The sequence below is a fragment of the Pantherophis guttatus genome, chromosome 3 (assembly GCF_059756535.1).
Source record: "Pantherophis guttatus breed Tessera chromosome 3, ASM5975653v1, whole genome shotgun sequence".
NCBI lineage: Eukaryota > Metazoa > Chordata > Lepidosauria > Squamata > Colubridae > Pantherophis > Pantherophis guttatus.
Window position 1 is genome coordinate 87,734,421 of NC_142065.1, and position 17,644 is coordinate 87,752,064.

Below are 17,644 nucleotides of genomic sequence, written 5' to 3' on the forward strand. Positions count from 1 at the left end.
TCTGACTAGCAAGTTTCTTTAGTCGGCTCCAAAGATTTTCAATTGGGTTAAGGTCTGGGTTGTTCCCAGGCCATTCCATCAGTGGAATATGATAATCTTGAAACTCCAAAAAAAAAAGTGGTGCTATTAGCTACCAAACCTCAAAAATACACTTTTCCCAAAAGATTTCCACAATTTTGGCCACTACTGTAAAATATTTACAGTATTATGTACACCACGTGGGAATCTGCTCTATGTCAGGGAATACAAAAATAGCTTAAATAAGTATCTGGGATAGAGAATAAAGGATGGTTTGTCTCTGTAACAGAGCTATCAACATCAAAAAGGAGCTGGGTATTTTATGGAACAAACATAAGACGATGAATAGTCATCCATTTGAAATCAGGTTTCCTGCAACGCGTGCCTAATCTAAAAGGCAAATTTGCAGGTCCTTTGCCATTTCAGAATGTCTACAGGAAAGCAAAACTGTATTAAAGGGTATGAAAAAAGAAGGAAAACATCTTACTTCACTTTACAGAATCGGAAAAAATAATACCACCTCTCATTGAAAATTTTGTCGAGTCAGTCCGCATGCTTCAATTGCTGGACCATGCCTCTGCTCTGCAATATTCACATTGCCAGCCCTGTGACTGGTGGCTTTATCTACGGTTGTTTAAAAAGGTCAATGAGAGCTGAACCAGAGAAAGTGATAGGAATGAATGAATTCACTGCATTTTAACAGCATCAGTAAATATGGAGCTGTTACGGGATGGACCGGAGCAGTTAGGCATGCAAAACCTGTTTTCTCTCTGTTCCTTTGACTCAATGCATGAAATACATGGCCTGAATTCTTGCAAATTGCTGCTCTGAAAGAAAGCAGACGGTCCATTATGCTGACCTTTTAAATTACTCAATAGCTTTACCGCCTTGCAATCCCTTTCAAAATGCCAGTTGAAGTATCATATCAAATCGGTTAGCCCGGCCAATCCAAATATCAGGTCTCTAAAAAGGTTACTGTGTTCAAACAGGCAAGTTGCCTTGACAGACAGCTAGGACTGAGCAGCTGCTTACTGACATTCTGTGCGGTCAATGAGAATACGTGAGCAACCCCGGACAGGTTTGTTATTAAGACCAATGATGATAACAACCGCAAGAGAGCCAGGAGTGACCCTATTACCTATGTGAAGATATTGTACATTGACACCATCCTGAACCTTTCTTGAACAGCTCAAAGGGAGAGTTTCTGGTTAGCTTCCCTTCTTGTGTGAATTAACCTGGTTGTGACCTCAGAGAAGGCTTTCTACTAATACCTGCCATGGCTGGAGGAAAAGAGGAGGTATAATAAGACTGCCAGATGATCTGCAGGTTCAGGGCAATGATATTTCCTTTTGGAGGCAGCGGTCATATCTACTGTATGCTCAGATCTAGTGATTGGGGACTTCTTTCAAACCTGGGAAGAGGGGAGCATTCTCCCTACACTTGAGGGCTTCAGGAGAATTGAACAAGCACTGACCAGTTTGGTTGGCCAGCCAGGTTTGTCATCCAACACAACTACCCTCTCTTCCTCTTGTTTGGTGCCCAAGGCAGCCACAATCCTTTGCCTAAAGCAAAGTTTGGCTTAGTCCATGCGTTTAGTCAAAGACACAGAAAGTGACAGAGAGGCAGCATCATTCTCTGCTCATCTTTTCTGGAACTGAGGCAGCAACTGCTGAGAGGAATCTATAGACTGAGGCTCTTCTTTCTGAGAAATTGCTAATGAGGTTCATTAAGTTCCCTGGGTCAAGAATATACTGTTTCTGTTCTTTATTGTCCGGAATATTTATTTTTCCCTCTCTTCAAAATCTGATTTCAGAAGAACTTGCCCATATTTGCATATCCCCCTGAAGAGTTGCATCTTTCCCCCTGTAATTGATCAGCATTTATGTGTCTCAATCAATTTACTCTCCTTTGTTCCCCGTGTGGATGCCTCTGATTTAATCCTCAATTAAATAAAGATTTAACCTCAAAGTCTAGATGCCAAATTAAAAATATTAACTCAAATAATCCTACTAATAAAACATAGGAACCATAATAGTCCCATCTTGGATATGTATTAGAATTTACATGAATATCATTCCAATATAATTTTGTTATTTAATCTCCTGAATGATTCAGTTATCATCAGTGGAATCTGGCCATACATGTCTGTCCGTCCTTCCTTCCTTCCTTCCTTCCTTCCTTCCTTCCTTCCTTCCTTCCTTCCTTCCTCCCTCCCTCCCTCCCTCCCTCCCTCCTTCCTTCCTTCCTTCCTTCCTCCCTCCCTCCCTCCCTCCCTCTTCATTCTTTTTGTGGGAACCCCATCATGAAGGAAGTGGCATAGAATCTCTTCACATTTTTGTTGCAGTAATTAATAATTACCCATCAGAGTGAAACAGCATAGAGCAAGGACAATCCTTTTCAAAACAAGTGTTCATGAATTTAGTAACAACTGTTTAGGTTGATATCTAACACACCTCATACTGCCTTTCCCAATAATGCTTCAGTTAGTCAGTCAAGACAATTGTTACAGAAAATTAAAAGATGGAAATGCCTACTTGAAAATGTTTGGTCATTAAGGTCTTCCGGTCATCTTCAATTTGTCGGAACTTAGCCTTCAGTCCCTTCATTTGTGTTTCCATTCTCAAAACATACTGGAAATCCCTCTGAGTCCGTAGATTTAAAACTTCAATGGACTGAGACATATTCTGAACCTGTGAAAGAAGAACACTGCTCGTAACCTCATTTTTAAAAGTGCTCTCATCTTTCTTTCCCAAGGCACTTAAATAAAATGCAGAGTGATAGTTTGGCATGTGTCAGTTCTTGGATTGTTACCCGTTTTTAAAGACCTCAGCAAAACGCTGCATTTTTCAATGCACATGAATAGAGCGTCTGAATCGCAGATTAGATGCCACTCTTGTTCTTGGACAAATACAGCTTTTCTTAATTAATGAGATGGTGACAATACTGAATTTGGATCCATGCCTTTATCTAATAAGCATTACCCTGCAAAAAATAATAATAATATCATGATGCAAATCAGGAGAATGCTACAAGACAAGCATTGCTTTCCAGGCACAGCCAAATGCTACAGCGGTGTAGGACACAGTCTCAGGAGGTCCAAAGGAAGCACACTATTTCCAGAAGAGACCATTACCAAAACAAGGAACATTTAGAAATTTTCCCCATGCCACCCAAAAAGAGGCACTTCTAACTCTTGACATAGAACTGGTGGGTGAAAGAGATGCAGGAATTTAAACAATGGTATGAATAGAATTCACATCTCATACACATCACTCAGCAGAATTTCCTCCATAATAGCTTTTCAGATTCTCCACAGTAAAACCACAAGTTCTTTCTATTCTTGTGTGTTTGTTTATCTCTTCCAATTCTCCCTGTCAGGAGAAAGTCTCACAGGAAGCCTGATTCAAGAGGGCAGAGACATCTGTTAAGGTTCATGATGATGTCACACCTGTCATGATATCATCACTTCAACGATGCAAATGATGCAAATTTACATCATTCCCATCATTTGCCCAGTTATGTTATGGCACCCATAATCTCACTTGTGTCCCCGTCCCCGTCCCCCCCACTGTGACACTCCTGCATGCTCTTTGCTTTGCTTTGGAGTTGATTCAGAGCGGCACACAGATCCACACCAGAGACTGCTTCTTATTAAAATAATATGTTTTTAAGGATGCTTCATTTTGGGACCTCAAGTTATACTCCTGAAGAAGGAAATGAGAAGTACAATTAAAACAGATATGTGGTTTTATACATAGGTGAGCCCTAGTGACAACAAACACTTGGCAAATCTGATTTGTTTTCATATAACTTACAGATGAGTGTCATTTTTTTTAACCAAGGGAGGGAGGTAGTTTCTGACTTGCCTCTCTTTACACCTTGTGAGAATACAAAATAACAGAGTTGGGAATGACCTTGGAGGTCTTCTAGTCCACTTCCCTGCTCAAGCAGGAAGCTCTACCCCATTTCAGACAAATGATTGTCCAATCTCTTTTTAAAAAATATTGGAGCACCCACAACATCTGAAGTCAATCTGTTCCACTGATTAATTGTTCTAACTCTCAGGAAATTTCTCCTTTGTTCTAGGTTGCTTCTCTCCTTGATTAGTTTTCATCCAGACAAGAAACACACCCTGAAATACTAGTTCCAAATTTATTGTAAAGTTACGTTCACAGAATCTTGCAAGTCTGAAAGTACATCTTCCCCTCCTTACCTTTACAGTTTAAGAAATTTGGCAGGGTCCCTTCTGAGATATTTGCCACCCACATTCCACCTGTGAGCTGAGTTCAGGGGTAGGCTGCTGGGGGTTCGCAGGAGTTCGGGAGAACTTCTAGCTAAGATTCTGGGCAGTTAGGAGAACCCCCAAATCCCACTCCTGGCTAGCTTACCCCACCCCTCCCAGGAGTCCCCACGCGGCCCGTTTTGGATGCAGGAAAGTGCAGGGCGTGCGCGGCGGCTTGGGGAAGGCAAAAAATGGGCCTACCGGAAGTTCAGGAAGGCTGGAGACGGGCCTCTGGAGCCCAGGGGAGGCCATTTTCGCTCTCCCGGAGGCTCAAGGAAAGCCTCCGGGAGCCCAGGGAAGGCAAAAATGCCCCCCTGTAGTGCAGGAGGCCGATTAGGCACGCCCACCATGGCTACACCCAGCCAGCAACTGGGCAGAGAACCCCTTGCTAAAATTTTGAAGCTCACCCCTGGCTGAATTGATACCTGTTTGACCCTTGTCTAGTCTGTGGCTCTTCTGCTTGTCTCCCAAAGACATTCCCACATACCATTGCAATAACATGCCATTTTGTAATCAGGGTAACTTTGTCACTATACTTATATTCGCTGCAAAGGAAAATCAGAAGTTTTTTTTCTCTCTTTTCTTCCCTTTCCTTTTTTCTTTCTGCACTTTTGCTTCCCCCTCCTTTCTCCTTTCTTTCTTTCCTGCTTTTCATTAGTTTTGTGTTAGTTTTTATGCTCTTTGTAAAACTTTTACTAAAAAAATAAAATCTGAAAATGCCCCACATCACAGCCAAGGTTCTTTCTGAGCTTCAATAACATGCAGCTTCTTATGAAACACGTGGAACTACTTTCCAGACGTGTGGCTGGACCCTTGCTCTGCACACTGTGCTGCCTGTGGAGCTTATGGTATGGCAGCCATTGTGGCTGGCAGCTTCTTCCCTTCATTTTGCTGCCAAATCCACAGGCATCATTTACAAATTGGAAGTGAATTGCCTGCCACATTTTCTGTCTGAACCACACACCCTTTAAAGACAAACGTAGAGTATGAACTCCATCTATCAAACGAAAGCCGGATGCCATTAACATGCTTGCCTGGGGCAGATATCTTTCTACCCTTGAAACCTACTTTTTCATGTCTGTGGTCGAATATTTTTGCTTCAAAACATCAAAAATCAAAGCCGCATGGTGGGAAAACGATGGGGAAGCAGACTCTTTCAGTGAATAGATGGGTGCGTGACTTTGGATGGCTATGTTTTGGGTCAATAGTGAGGTTTTATAGGCATTCAGGATCTCAGAAAATTGGATGTGATTAATGGAAGAGAATGGTTTAGCCCCAGAAGGAGAATGGCCAATGTGTTTCACAGAAATTCTCTGAACTTTTCTATCATCCATTCAGACTGTACTGTTGTAATCAGATGGCAAATTCTATGTAATGGATTCCATGCTTTTTACGGTCATTTTGACAATTGAAGCTTCAAACAGATTTAAAACATTAAATGATATTTGAACTGTCCATTGAAAAGCAAAAATATGGAAAAATAATAATGAATCCCAGCCCTACTGAGATTGACCCTTGATCTTTAAAATGTATTTTTTCCCTAACTACCACTTTCTCAAATGCTATCTTCTCTCCTATGGCAATCTCTTGCTATCTGTCCATTAGATGACTTCCAAATTGGAATGTTTCCACTAAAAAAACCAGAAGTATCAGATGGGTAATGTCATATAAGTCCAAACAGCACAGAGCGTAGCTGAAATAAAGCCTGACTTTTTCCAGAAAATAGAGTGATTCTTGTTAAAGCTGAAAAGATAAGGGACCAAAGGAAAGCAAAATGTGGAAATCTTGTCCCAGAGAGAGTGGGAAAGGGAGAGAGATATCAAGTGTCAGCCAGTCAAAATCAGACTCAGATTTGGGGGAGAGAAAAATAGGCAATGCTTAAATTGGTAACAATGAGAAAAGAAAAAAAGAAGAAGAAAAGGAGAAGAAAACGGAGCTATGTATTCCCTCTGATAAAGCATAAAGATACATTAGCAGCAAGACAAATAAACTTACAATATCAAGTAAAACCAAAAGTTGAGGCCACATGGGCACTCAAACCTGGACATCGTGAAGCAGGTAGACAGCATGAGATATCTTCTTGAAGACTCTCTAGAATTTGGCAAAATGTCAGAAAAAAAATCAGGGGTGAAATTCAGCAGGTTCTGACAGGTTCTAGAGAACCGGCAGCAGAAACTTTGAGTAGTTCGGAGAACCGGTACCGGAAATTATGAGTAGTTCGGAGAACCACAAATACCACCTCTGGCTGGCTCCATAGTGGGGTGGGAATGGAGATTTTGCAATATCCTTCCCCCAGGAGTGGGGTGAGAATGGAGATTTTGTAGTATCCTTCCTCAGGAGTGGAGTAGGAATGGAGATTTTGCAGTATCCTTCCCCTGCCACACACACCAAGCCACACCACGCACACCAAGCTACACCATGCACACCAAGCCACGTTCACAGAACTGGTAGTAAATAAATTTGGATTTCACCACTGAAAAAAATCCAATGGAATTAGACAAGATTTTTTTTTTTTTTTTTTTTTTGAGAAAGGTTGCTTTGCCTAACAGAATTGCCAACAGAAAATCCCAGGTAACGAATAGCAAAGATTACTGAAGACATCAAGGTCTGGGATTAATTTAGAAAAACAAAACAAAACAAAGCAAAACCCCAATACATTTGTATGGAAAACTGATTCTCAGATGAAGCCAAAAAGAAGGAGAATATTTTAGTACTTCGGATTTTGAATGGGTGTACTTCGATGCCAATGGACAAATTTAGAGCTCTCAAGAACTTATTAATAAATTTTAAAGTTCTGCATTGCTTGCATTAGCATGGAAGTAGCATTTACTTTTTATATCGTTAAGAGCTGCTTAATAAGAGGCATGGAAGGTCAATGTGCCCTCTTCTCTGTATTGTTAAGGAGAAGTGGGGAAAAGTGAGCCTCTAAATGCAGCCAGAGTGTGGCTCCAGCAATGTCAACCTTGCTTCTCCAATAGTGAAGGAAGATGGGAGCTGTGGTTCAACAAGACATGGAAGACACTTGAGTTACAATGAGAATGGGAAGACGAAATTAAGCACTGGAGCTCTTTGATGGCAACATTATAATCTGGCAACAGTGCTGAGGATTCCTTGCTTGAAAAATCCATAGAGTTCTCAAGAATCAAAGGAAAGAAGGAAATCATACTCAACTATATTCTTTCGCTTTTCCTTCTCCATTTAAAGAAAGCATGGACAATGGATGGCAGCAAGCTCTCCCCTCCAGCCATCTTCATTTTGAAATACATGACGGGAAGGGACTTAAGCAGTGGTGGGCTGCTGCCGGTTCGGACAGGTTCTAGCGAATCGGTAGTTCTGACGACCAGGTGACCCCACCCACCCACCCACACTCTATCCTGTCCTATATTTCCTTCTTTCTGGCTCAGCTGATTTGCGCGGCACAGCTGTTCTACTTACCATGGCTGCCGTAGAAGGTAAACAGCTGAGCTTCAAATTGCTGTATTTTGAACGCTGCGTGCATGCGCAAAGTGCATGCTCACAGAACCGGTTGTTAAACCGGATGCAGCCCACCACTGGACTTATGGGCACATATTGTGGGCACATGATGGCTCAGAAGTTAGAATGCAGTACTGCAGGCTACTTTTGCTGACTGCCGGCTGCCAGCAGTTTGATTCTCACCGGTTCAAGGTTGACTCAAACTTCCATCCTTCTGCAAAATGAGGATCCATATTGTTGGAGGCAATATCTTAACTCTGTAAACTGCTTAGAGAGGGCTGTAAAGCACTGTGAAGCGGTATATAAGTCTAAGTGCTATTGCTATTGCTATATTGCAGACCCGAGTTTCAATATGCAGGCAGTGTGTATGAGGCTTGGCCCTACCTATTATATTGCCTATATTCTGAACATACATGGAGGACAACCTTAATAATGGGAAAGTATTTCAATTTCAATCTGTAGTGAGGCTCTGTCCTTTGCTTGCTTCAGTTTTCATTTGCAGAATAATGACAAAAAGGCAGGATTCCACTGGCAACTTCAGTTGATTGCAGCTATTTTTAAACAGCAAATATAGTAATGCAATATTGGGTCATGCCAAGTATTCAAGTGCAATAAAATCTACTATACCCAATTTAATTTCTATTTTTTGCCCACTCAAAATCCTCCAGTTCTGCACTAATGAATAGCTCTAAATGGGATTTTTAATAGGAAAGAGAAGAAAATGAAGCAAGGATGCTGACCTGGAATTTATTGATGCTTGCAAAAGACTTGAAACAGTGGACAAACAAAAATTCTTGCTGTTATTCAGACAATAGGCAATTCTTGGTGATGTTTCATGTGTGAGTAGCTTCTCAGAAGTGCACCATCTCTTTGATGGCACAGTTCTGAAATATTTTTTTTCCCATAATTGACTTCCGGCGTTTCTGCCAACATCAACAACTCCATGAGTATAAAACCACTGCAAAGAAAGTTAGTCCAAAAGGCAAAATAGCTTCTGGGCTTCAGAATCACTCCACCTCAAAATCACTCCCTTCTTCTGCCAATTTTAGGTTATTCTACCAGTCTAGTGATATTATTAGGTGCAAGTTTTTTTTATTCAGTTTCTGCATCCCCAGCTTTTGCTTGTGGAGGTATTGAAACGTAAGTCTTTGATTTTCATATTCAGCAGCACCCAGCTGACCTTAACTGATGTTGAAAAAGCTAAGCAGGATCAGATTTGGTTAGTACTTGGATGGGAGATCACCAGGAAGTCCCAGGGCTGTAGATAAGACTGGGAGTTTAAAAAAAAGTGAAAAGAATAGCAGACATAAGACAATAGCAAATCGGTTCTGGATTGTTACCAAGAAATCAACCCAACCCAACCCAATCATAAATGTGTTAATGAAGTCACAAGGTATCAGGCAAAAGAGCCGAGGTGGCACAGTGGTTAGAGTGCAGCACTGCAGGCTATTTCAGCTGACTGCTAGCTGCAGTTCAGCAGTTCAAATCTCACCGGCTCAAGGTTAACTCAGCCTTCCATCCTTCCGAGGTGGGTAAAATGAGAACCCAGATTGTTGGGGGCAATATGCTGACTCTGTAAACTGCTTAGAAAGGGCTGTAAAAGCACTATGAAGCAGTATATAAGTCTAAATGCTATTGCTATTGCTATCAGGCTGGATCTCAAAGTTGATTTGGGAATGAGAAGGGCATTTAGGGTATTGGCTTCCTTTTGTCTAAAAGAACAACTTGAAATAAATTATCAAAAACCTAACTGGTTGGATTTTGCACAACCCAACTATAGGATGCATAACTGGCAAATCAACAGGATCTCAGTTAGATTAGGTGCATACAGATTAACAGAGTTGGAAGGGACCTTGTATGTCATCAAGTCCAACCTCACGCCCAAGCATGAGTCCCTACACCATTTTTGACAGATGGCAGTCCAGTCTCTTCTTGAAAGCTTCCAGTGATGAAGCTCCCACAACTTCCGAAGGCTAGCTGTTGCATTGGTTGATTGTTCTCACTGTCAGAAAATGTCAGATATTTCCAGGATATTTCCATCTCTCCTTGTCCAATATTCCTTGTCTGGCTTCAGGTGCTTTGGAAAATAGCTTGACCCCCTTATATACTAATAAGGGTGCATCTTGAGGTGTAGATGCAGACCTCCTTATTTCAGAGTACATATCTCTCCTATTAGGCTAGTGTTATTCAGTGTAGACTGAGATTTTTCTATTCAAAAGGAGCATGTTTTATCCCTGCAACTTTCAAGGTCTTCTTGCTAACATTGCTTCTCAATTTCTTTAGGGTTTTCACATTTGTATTAAAATGGCTTCATTTATATTAAACTTTACAAAGTGTTAATAACCCTGTAAACTGTCCAGTTTAAAAGAGCCATTCTTGAAGTACCATCATGAATGAATACTGCCTTATAGTGAGAGATGGCTTGCTTTGGTTTCTGTGAGTGCCAGATCCTGGTACTAATCAATTTCATCTAGTGGTTAAGGCACCAAGGTAGAAATCAGAAGGATATGAATTCTAGTCCTGCCTTAGGCCTAAAGCCAGCTGGGTGAACCTGAGCCAGTCACTTTCAGTCCTATGAAGGAGGCAATTGTCTCCCAGTTTTTAGCCTGATGCCTTAACCACTACACCAGGCTGGCTCTATGTTATTTTTACTCAGATGTATATACTTATTTTTATGTACATAATATTTTATATATCCCAGTTTAAAGGTTGCAATAAGATTTGTGATTTTTTTTTTAAAATGAAAGGTGTCTTTACATTTGCCTGATGCACTCACTGAAATGTCAGTTCTTTAGAGAATGAAAGAAGCAGTATTTGTTCAAATAAAAAAAAACGAATCTTCTTTGTCAAGTTATTGGAGAGTTATTAACATATAATGTATTAGGTTTGTTCTCCTTATTTAAAATAAAAGCAGAAACATCCAAAAACCATGCCAGAGTCAGCACAGTGCACGTTGTACAAATTGCCTTAGATTTCTTGAGCTCATTCTCAAAATTCAAGATTCAGCATTGGATTTTTTCTTTTTTTAGTTGAAAACTGAAATATGAGGAGCCTTTCTAAACCATCTTCGAATGATTTTGGATTCAGCATGCATACATGCATACAGACATGGAACCCCGGCTTATTATGTGCAAATTTTATTAGATACGGCAGTTACTTTGAATTTCTACAATGGAAAGTAAAGCTCATAGCATCCATTGTTCACCTGTTTACAAATAAATTTATCAATAGAAGAAAATATTTGTAGCTTAGGGTTGAACAGTGATGATGATGTTACCTGGTTATGAAATTAAACATCTGCAAGAAAATAACCAAGCCCAGAGAGCATCAAGGACCTCATAAATAAATGTATTACTACGACCTGCTTACAATATGCATCGGAAGAAAACTGTTCCTTATGTAGTATTTTTGTGGTCTGCCATGGTGTAACAGAAGGAAAATATGAACACACAAAACTCTAGGATTTTTTTTTGTACATGAGAACTTATGGGAACGTCACCCAAAAACCTCTTTGCTGTTGCAAGAAAATGAAATCTTCTGCAGAAAATCTCCACTCCCAATTTTTTGAGACTTCTTGTCTACATTTCTAATTGAAATCTAAAAGTTGTATTACATTGGCTTTTTTTCTATTAATCTGCAATCGTTTATGCAATCAGAGACTCATATACAGTTATAAATCAGGACCTGCAAAGGTTAATGTGACTACCACACCCGCCCCACCCCTCTAACTCAAGTAGTCCAGGTATGGTTTCCAGAACTTTCTAAATTTCTGTTCAATTCTTTGTTCTCTTTGCCCTGATCAATTTGCTGCCATGTTTGCACAGTAGAAAGAAAACACTTTTAAGGGAGAAAATGGGATATTTCACTTACTGGATTGCGGGGTGAGGGAGGGGAGGAAAAATATATAACTGGAAGGGCACAGACAGCTCTTTTCCTTGCCACATCAACCTCTTTAATCCCATTGGTTATTTGCTAGACATGAAAGTGAAGGAAGGTTGAGACGGGCAATAAACAGGAAATATCTGTAGCCATGGCCCCTTCTCTGGGTTTTCTCACCCACTTCTATTCAAAGAATTATTATATACAGTAATACAGGTAGTCCTTGATGTATGACCACAATCGAGCCCAAAATTTCTGTGAAACACTTGTTAAGTGAGTTCACCCGATTTTATGACCTTTCTTGCCACAGTTGTTAAGTGAATCACTGGAGTTGTTAAATTAGTCAAACTAGTCCAGCAAATTAGTCAAGTTAAGTGAATCTGACTTGGCTTTGCTTGTCAGAAGGTTGCAAAAGGGAATCATGTGATCTTGGGACGCTGCAACTGTCATAAATGTGAGTCACTTGCCAAGCATCTGAATTTTGATCACATGGCCATGGGGACGCCACAACTGTCAGGTGAAAACTGATCCTAAGTCACTTTTTTCAGTGCCGTTGTAACTTTGAATGGTCACTAAACAAACTGTGGTAAATTGAGGGCTGCCTGTATGTTAAGCCAGCAGCCCCAAATCTATTGGGCACCAGGGACCAGTTCCATGGAGAGAGATCGTTCCACGTCCTGGAGGGGGCGTGGTTTCTGGTGCTGCCTGCCTCCCGCAAATGGGGCTTCGCTTGTTTGTGCGGCCCGGCATGCCGTGGCCTGGTGCTGGTCCACAGACTGGGGGTTGGGGACCCCTGTGTTTAACCATATATCAAAAGCAAGGTTTCAGCTCTATGCTCTACTGACTAAAGAATATTGGTTGCCATTTACTTAGGTCAATTTCAACTTATTTCAAGGCTAATGGGGATTCTTTGGGGTGAAAGTAGAGGGGTACCAATTCTTTTGGCCACAGGTGTATATCGAATGGATCGTTAATTTCATTCATTTGCATTTTTTTTTTCACAGAAGAGATAGTGCCTTTGAATATTAATAAGAGAATAGCAATAAATTTCTCTGTCTCCTGAGGGGTGTGACAATTCTCCTGGGGGAGCGGAGGTTATAACTGCAGCTGCTGTTGACTTGCTGTGGGACATGAGATTAATTCAGGACTAAACAGACCTCTGGCCTAAGCCATCCAAAACATATTTTCAACTTTTTTAATATGGCCTCTAATTCAGAACCAAGAGATGACAGGAAGAGAAGGTCAAAGAATGCACAGAGACCACACGGTAGATTTGTGTTAGGTTAATCTTGCGTAACCCCATCCTTGGTTGAAAAGCAAATGAAACACTAAAGTTGACATTTAATCCAAATGCAGATTTGCTATTTATCTATCTTTTTTTCTGAGAAAAAGCTTGTAGAAACAGCAAAGCCACATTTTTTAAAAAATTATTCTTGTCATGATGGAAGTCATGCGAATACAATATCCTCCCCGCACAGTGACACAGCTACAACTATTTGTTATGCCACCGCAGGGCTGAATGTGCAATATGGAGTTCTTATGCACCCAAATGTAATTAGCTTAAAATCATTTCACTAGGGCTGAGGTGAATTTTTGACAGATTTGGTTATTCGGGTAAAAATTCTAAAACATTGTACCATTTATATGTAATAAAAATACACAGGGTAGAAATAATGCCTCAGATAATCCTGATTACAGATAGTCCTCGATTTACAACCATCCATTTAGTGACGAAAGTTACAATGGCACTGAATTAACAGAATTAGGGTGCTTGGCAACTGGCATGTGTTTATGACAGTTGCATTTCGTGGAGTCATGTGACCACCCTTTGTAACCTTCCGATCTGGTTTCTGACAAGCAAAGTCAGATTGGCTTAATGATCACATGATTCACTTAACAATCACAGTGATTCGCTTAACAATGATGGCAAAAAAGGTCATAAAATGAGGCACAACTCACTTAACAATTGACTTGCCTAGCATTGGAAATTTTGGGTTCAATTGGATTACCTCAATTTATGGATAAATATAGTTGTATGGATAAACTGTATGTGGATGATCTGACTCAGTTGGGCATCCGTGGAATTTGCAGATAGAATGGTATTTCCAAGTGCAAACAAACCTGGTTAAGAATGAGAACACAAGATGGTAGACTCAGGGCTTTCTAGGGGAGTACAAAACAATATTTAAAAAGGTGATATTTGCCTCTCAAAATGATTCACTCGTGTGAAAAAACCAAAATAAGTTAACATCTGAATTAGTAGTATAGCCCATCCTTTTTCTCAGAATACTTGGTTTTCCTATGTGGAAGACAAGGGAAAATTAATAAAGAATGGAGGCATTCTGGAGGGGTCAAAAAAGTCAAGATGGCAGCTACAACCAGGCAATCGAAGCCTCACTCTCTTTATCATGCATTATATAGTGACACATGGAGAAAAGTGGTGGAGTTTGATCACATGGTCACAGAAGCCATCTTGACACACGCACACACATGGACAACCCTGCAGAGCATGTTAGAGTTTAGATTCCTTCCTAGTTGAAATGGTGGAAGATACATTAATTACATATTAGGCTACTGATACTTTAATAAATGTATTAGGCTTAAATCTCCTGCTTCTAAGGCTATGTGATACAGGTAGTCCTCGACGTACGACCAACATATTTGTTGTTAAGTGAGACATTTGTTAAGTAAGTTTTGCCCCATTTTATGACCTTTCTTGCCACAGTTGTTAAGTGAATCACTGCAGTTGTTAAATTAGTAATACAATTGTTAAGTGAATCTGCTTCCCCATTGACTTTGTTTGTCAGAAGGTCGCAAAAGGGGATTACATGACACCGGGACACTGCAATTGTCATAAATTTGAGTCAGTTGCCAACCATCTGAATTTTGATTATGTGACCGTGGAAATGCTGCAGCGGTCATAAGTGTGAAAAACAGTCATAAGTAACTTTTTTCAGTGGCATTGTAACTTCAAACGGTCACTATTGTAATTTGAAGACTATCTGTACTGAAAACCAGTTTTTGAAAATGTTATTTTTAGGTAAGTCTGGAATGAGGAACTGTAACCCTTGTGATATGGTCAGATTTACAATTCTCATTATCTCTACCATGGGCAAGGAAACTGGGGCTAATAGAAAGTGAATTTCAACATCTGGTAGTTTTTCCTGTTCTGTTCTCTAGTGCACGGGTGTCAAACTCACGGCGTCACGTTGCCATCACATGGCATATTGTGACGTTTTCCCCCTTCATGGAGCTGGAGTGGGCGTGGCCTGCACGTCATGCATCTGGCCCATGGACCGCCAGTTTGACACCCCTGTTCTAGTGCAATGATCAATCATCACTGAAAACATTGAGAAGTTACTGGAGGAGGTAGATTCAGGAGGACTTTATGCTTTTAATACTCTAGGAGGGACTGTCTTCTTTCAACAGGGCTTCTCTCAAATCAGTTACAGGCCCAAACTCATCCTTCAATTTCCTGAACATTTTAGTCCTGTTGTGTGTTAACAAAAATGGATCCAGAAATACAGTACAGTGTCAGCATATAGATTCCCTTTCACCAGTGGTGGGATTCAGCCAGTTCGCACCACTTTGGGAGAACCAGTTGTTAACTTTCTGAACAATTTGGTGAACTGGTTGTTAGAAGAAATCATTAGGGCAGAGAACCGGTTGTTAAATTATTTGAATCCTACCACAGCCTTTCACCTTGGAAAGATACCTCACTTCACAGTTCAGAAGTTTATTGATTCTGAAAGGCAGACTGCTTTATTTTAGTTTTTATTTTTGCAACCAATAGCCAGTATAAGAGGTGAAACGTCTAGGAACAGTGATGCCACAAGCCAACTGTTCAGAAAATGTTTGCAGCTACAGTACGTGTGCTCATTATGCAACCTACTGAGAGAATGTTCTGTCAGTTTGAGAGCTGAAATTATCCTGGAGATCTCTCTTATTGTGATTTCTTCGCTTGAGGTCGGGCATATTCTAGCCACAACTTTGCTTTCTCTAAGCTTGTTTTCCATTGTATCTGACGGAACAATAGACCCTCAGTCATGTCTTCTCTACTGCAATGGGGAGGGTTTGGAAAGGGGGAGGAAGGAGACCCCTGGATCTTATGATATCCCAGCATAATTTGGAAGTTCTGCTCTAATAACAGGTCATCAAAATGAAGACTGTGATTGATGTTGAAGTCATCTCTTTATCACAAAAGAATGGGTTAACTATTTATTTATCTTATAAAATCTGGATTATCTCAATCATTAAGTGCAACAGGTATATTAAAGCATGCTGTGGACAAATTTGGACAAGGTGACCTTGAAGAAGTACCATTGTGAATTACTAATTAATGTACCTCTACCTGAGCAAATGCTAAGGGGCGGCTATAAGACCAATTACGGTCCTTTGGAACTGAAGTATCTATCTTCACCACATAGGAAATGGCTAGTGTTTTTTGCAGTAGAACCTGGCAGTAGGCCACTCAATGGAAAGGGAGCTGTATCGGATTGCCTATTCAGGGCTGTCAGAAGTCAGCTTGTAGCTTGTGACAAAAGAATGCCCTCCGGTAGATCATCTGTCCAGGCAAGTGGCAGCATCTAGCTAATTCTGATTGATCTTGGAAAGCTCAATCTCATTAGCACTTGGATGGGAGAACACACACACATCTCATCTCTCTCAAGAAAATCTCAGAAGGCAGTGATGGCAAGCTATTTCTATACTGTTGCCAAGAAAACAACATTCAAGTATTTCTTCAGGAGTTGAAGGAGTCTTTATCTTTACCAAGAAATTAACCAGACTGGAAGTTGATCATTACCTTTGCAATACTGAACAGACGTGTGGAGAGTAAGAAAGAGGATCCTGATGGAGATTTACATGATCCGTTGCCCAGACCAAAGTGGCTGGAGCATTTGAAAAATCAACACTACAGGAAGGCTAAAATTAGAGGAGGCTTTGATTGCTGGGCAGATCATTTACTGGAGTTCTCTTAGGGATTCATTGTCATCTTCGCATTTCCATTTCTCCTTCTACATTACTGCCTAACAGATCTGAGGATTTCTAAAGAACCCGTGAAACAAACACTTACAAGCAAATGCAGACTGAAAGCTTTGAGAAAAATCACAGCCGCCGTTAACCTGCCAAGGTGTTATTTCAGGGAGGAACCAGTGATTATTTTATAGCAAACATAGCTTGATTGTTGATGATGCTTTTCATGATAAAACAAACAATTGCTCTCTTAGCATCTTTACTTCATTCTCCCATCCCCAAGAAACAGCAGTTTAATCATTTCGTTTCTGCAGTTGGAGTCATAAAATTTAGGGAGTTATTGAGAAATGAGGAAAAAAAAACCAAACCACATTTATATGCAGCAAGTGCAAGCCTGACATGTATTGTGTTATCATTCCTGAAAACAATTGATGGAGTTTAATAGCTTAAGCCTATTCAGCAGATTGAAATAAAAGGGTGGTTTGGATTGTATTCCAGCTAATGGTTGAACTGAGTAGAGAATTGGACCTTTGGATTTTCTGCAGGCATGGGTCAATAAAACAATGACCTTTGTAATAATATTATAAACAGGGATGACACTTGTTTTTTTTTTATTTTTTTATTTTGGAGGAACACATTACCAAATTTGCACTGCATGGCAGTATTTAACAATGCCTGTTGCCCTGGGCGAGACCCAGAAGCATTACTGTAAATAAAGATTCTAAAGGCTGACCAGTTTCCCATTTCTTATTTTTAATTACAAGAATCTTACAAAAATTAAGTTGCTTAACCTTGTTGTAGAAAATCTTGTGATAATGACAAGAGGTTGCACATCTGGCTGAGCTTGTCTGGTCTCAGTAACTACATTGGTAGGGCCTCCTTAGTACTCAAAGGGAGACTACTTTGAAATAGCAGGACTGGGATGTTGAAGGACTCTTGGGAAGATGGTAGAGGTAAATCACTTACATGCACTTGTAAAGAAAACTGTGTGGATGTGTCCATGAAATCACTGGAAGC

At 40.4% G+C, this 17,644-nt stretch overlaps 1 protein-coding gene across 3 annotated transcripts in view; it reads right to left on the reverse strand.

Annotated features, from left to right (window-relative positions):
* The window catches only part of OLFM3 (olfactomedin 3), a 214,264-nt gene that overhangs the window by 23,755 nt on the left and 172,865 nt on the right, over positions 1–17,644 (reverse strand). For all 3 annotated transcript variants that reach the window (XM_034437365.3, XM_087889995.1, XM_034437364.2), the window contains exon 3: positions 2,553–2,708. In XM_034437365.3, coding sequence (XP_034293256.1) covers positions 2,553–2,708 — 156 coding nt within the window. The remainder of the gene's footprint in view (positions 1–2,552; positions 2,709–17,644) is intronic.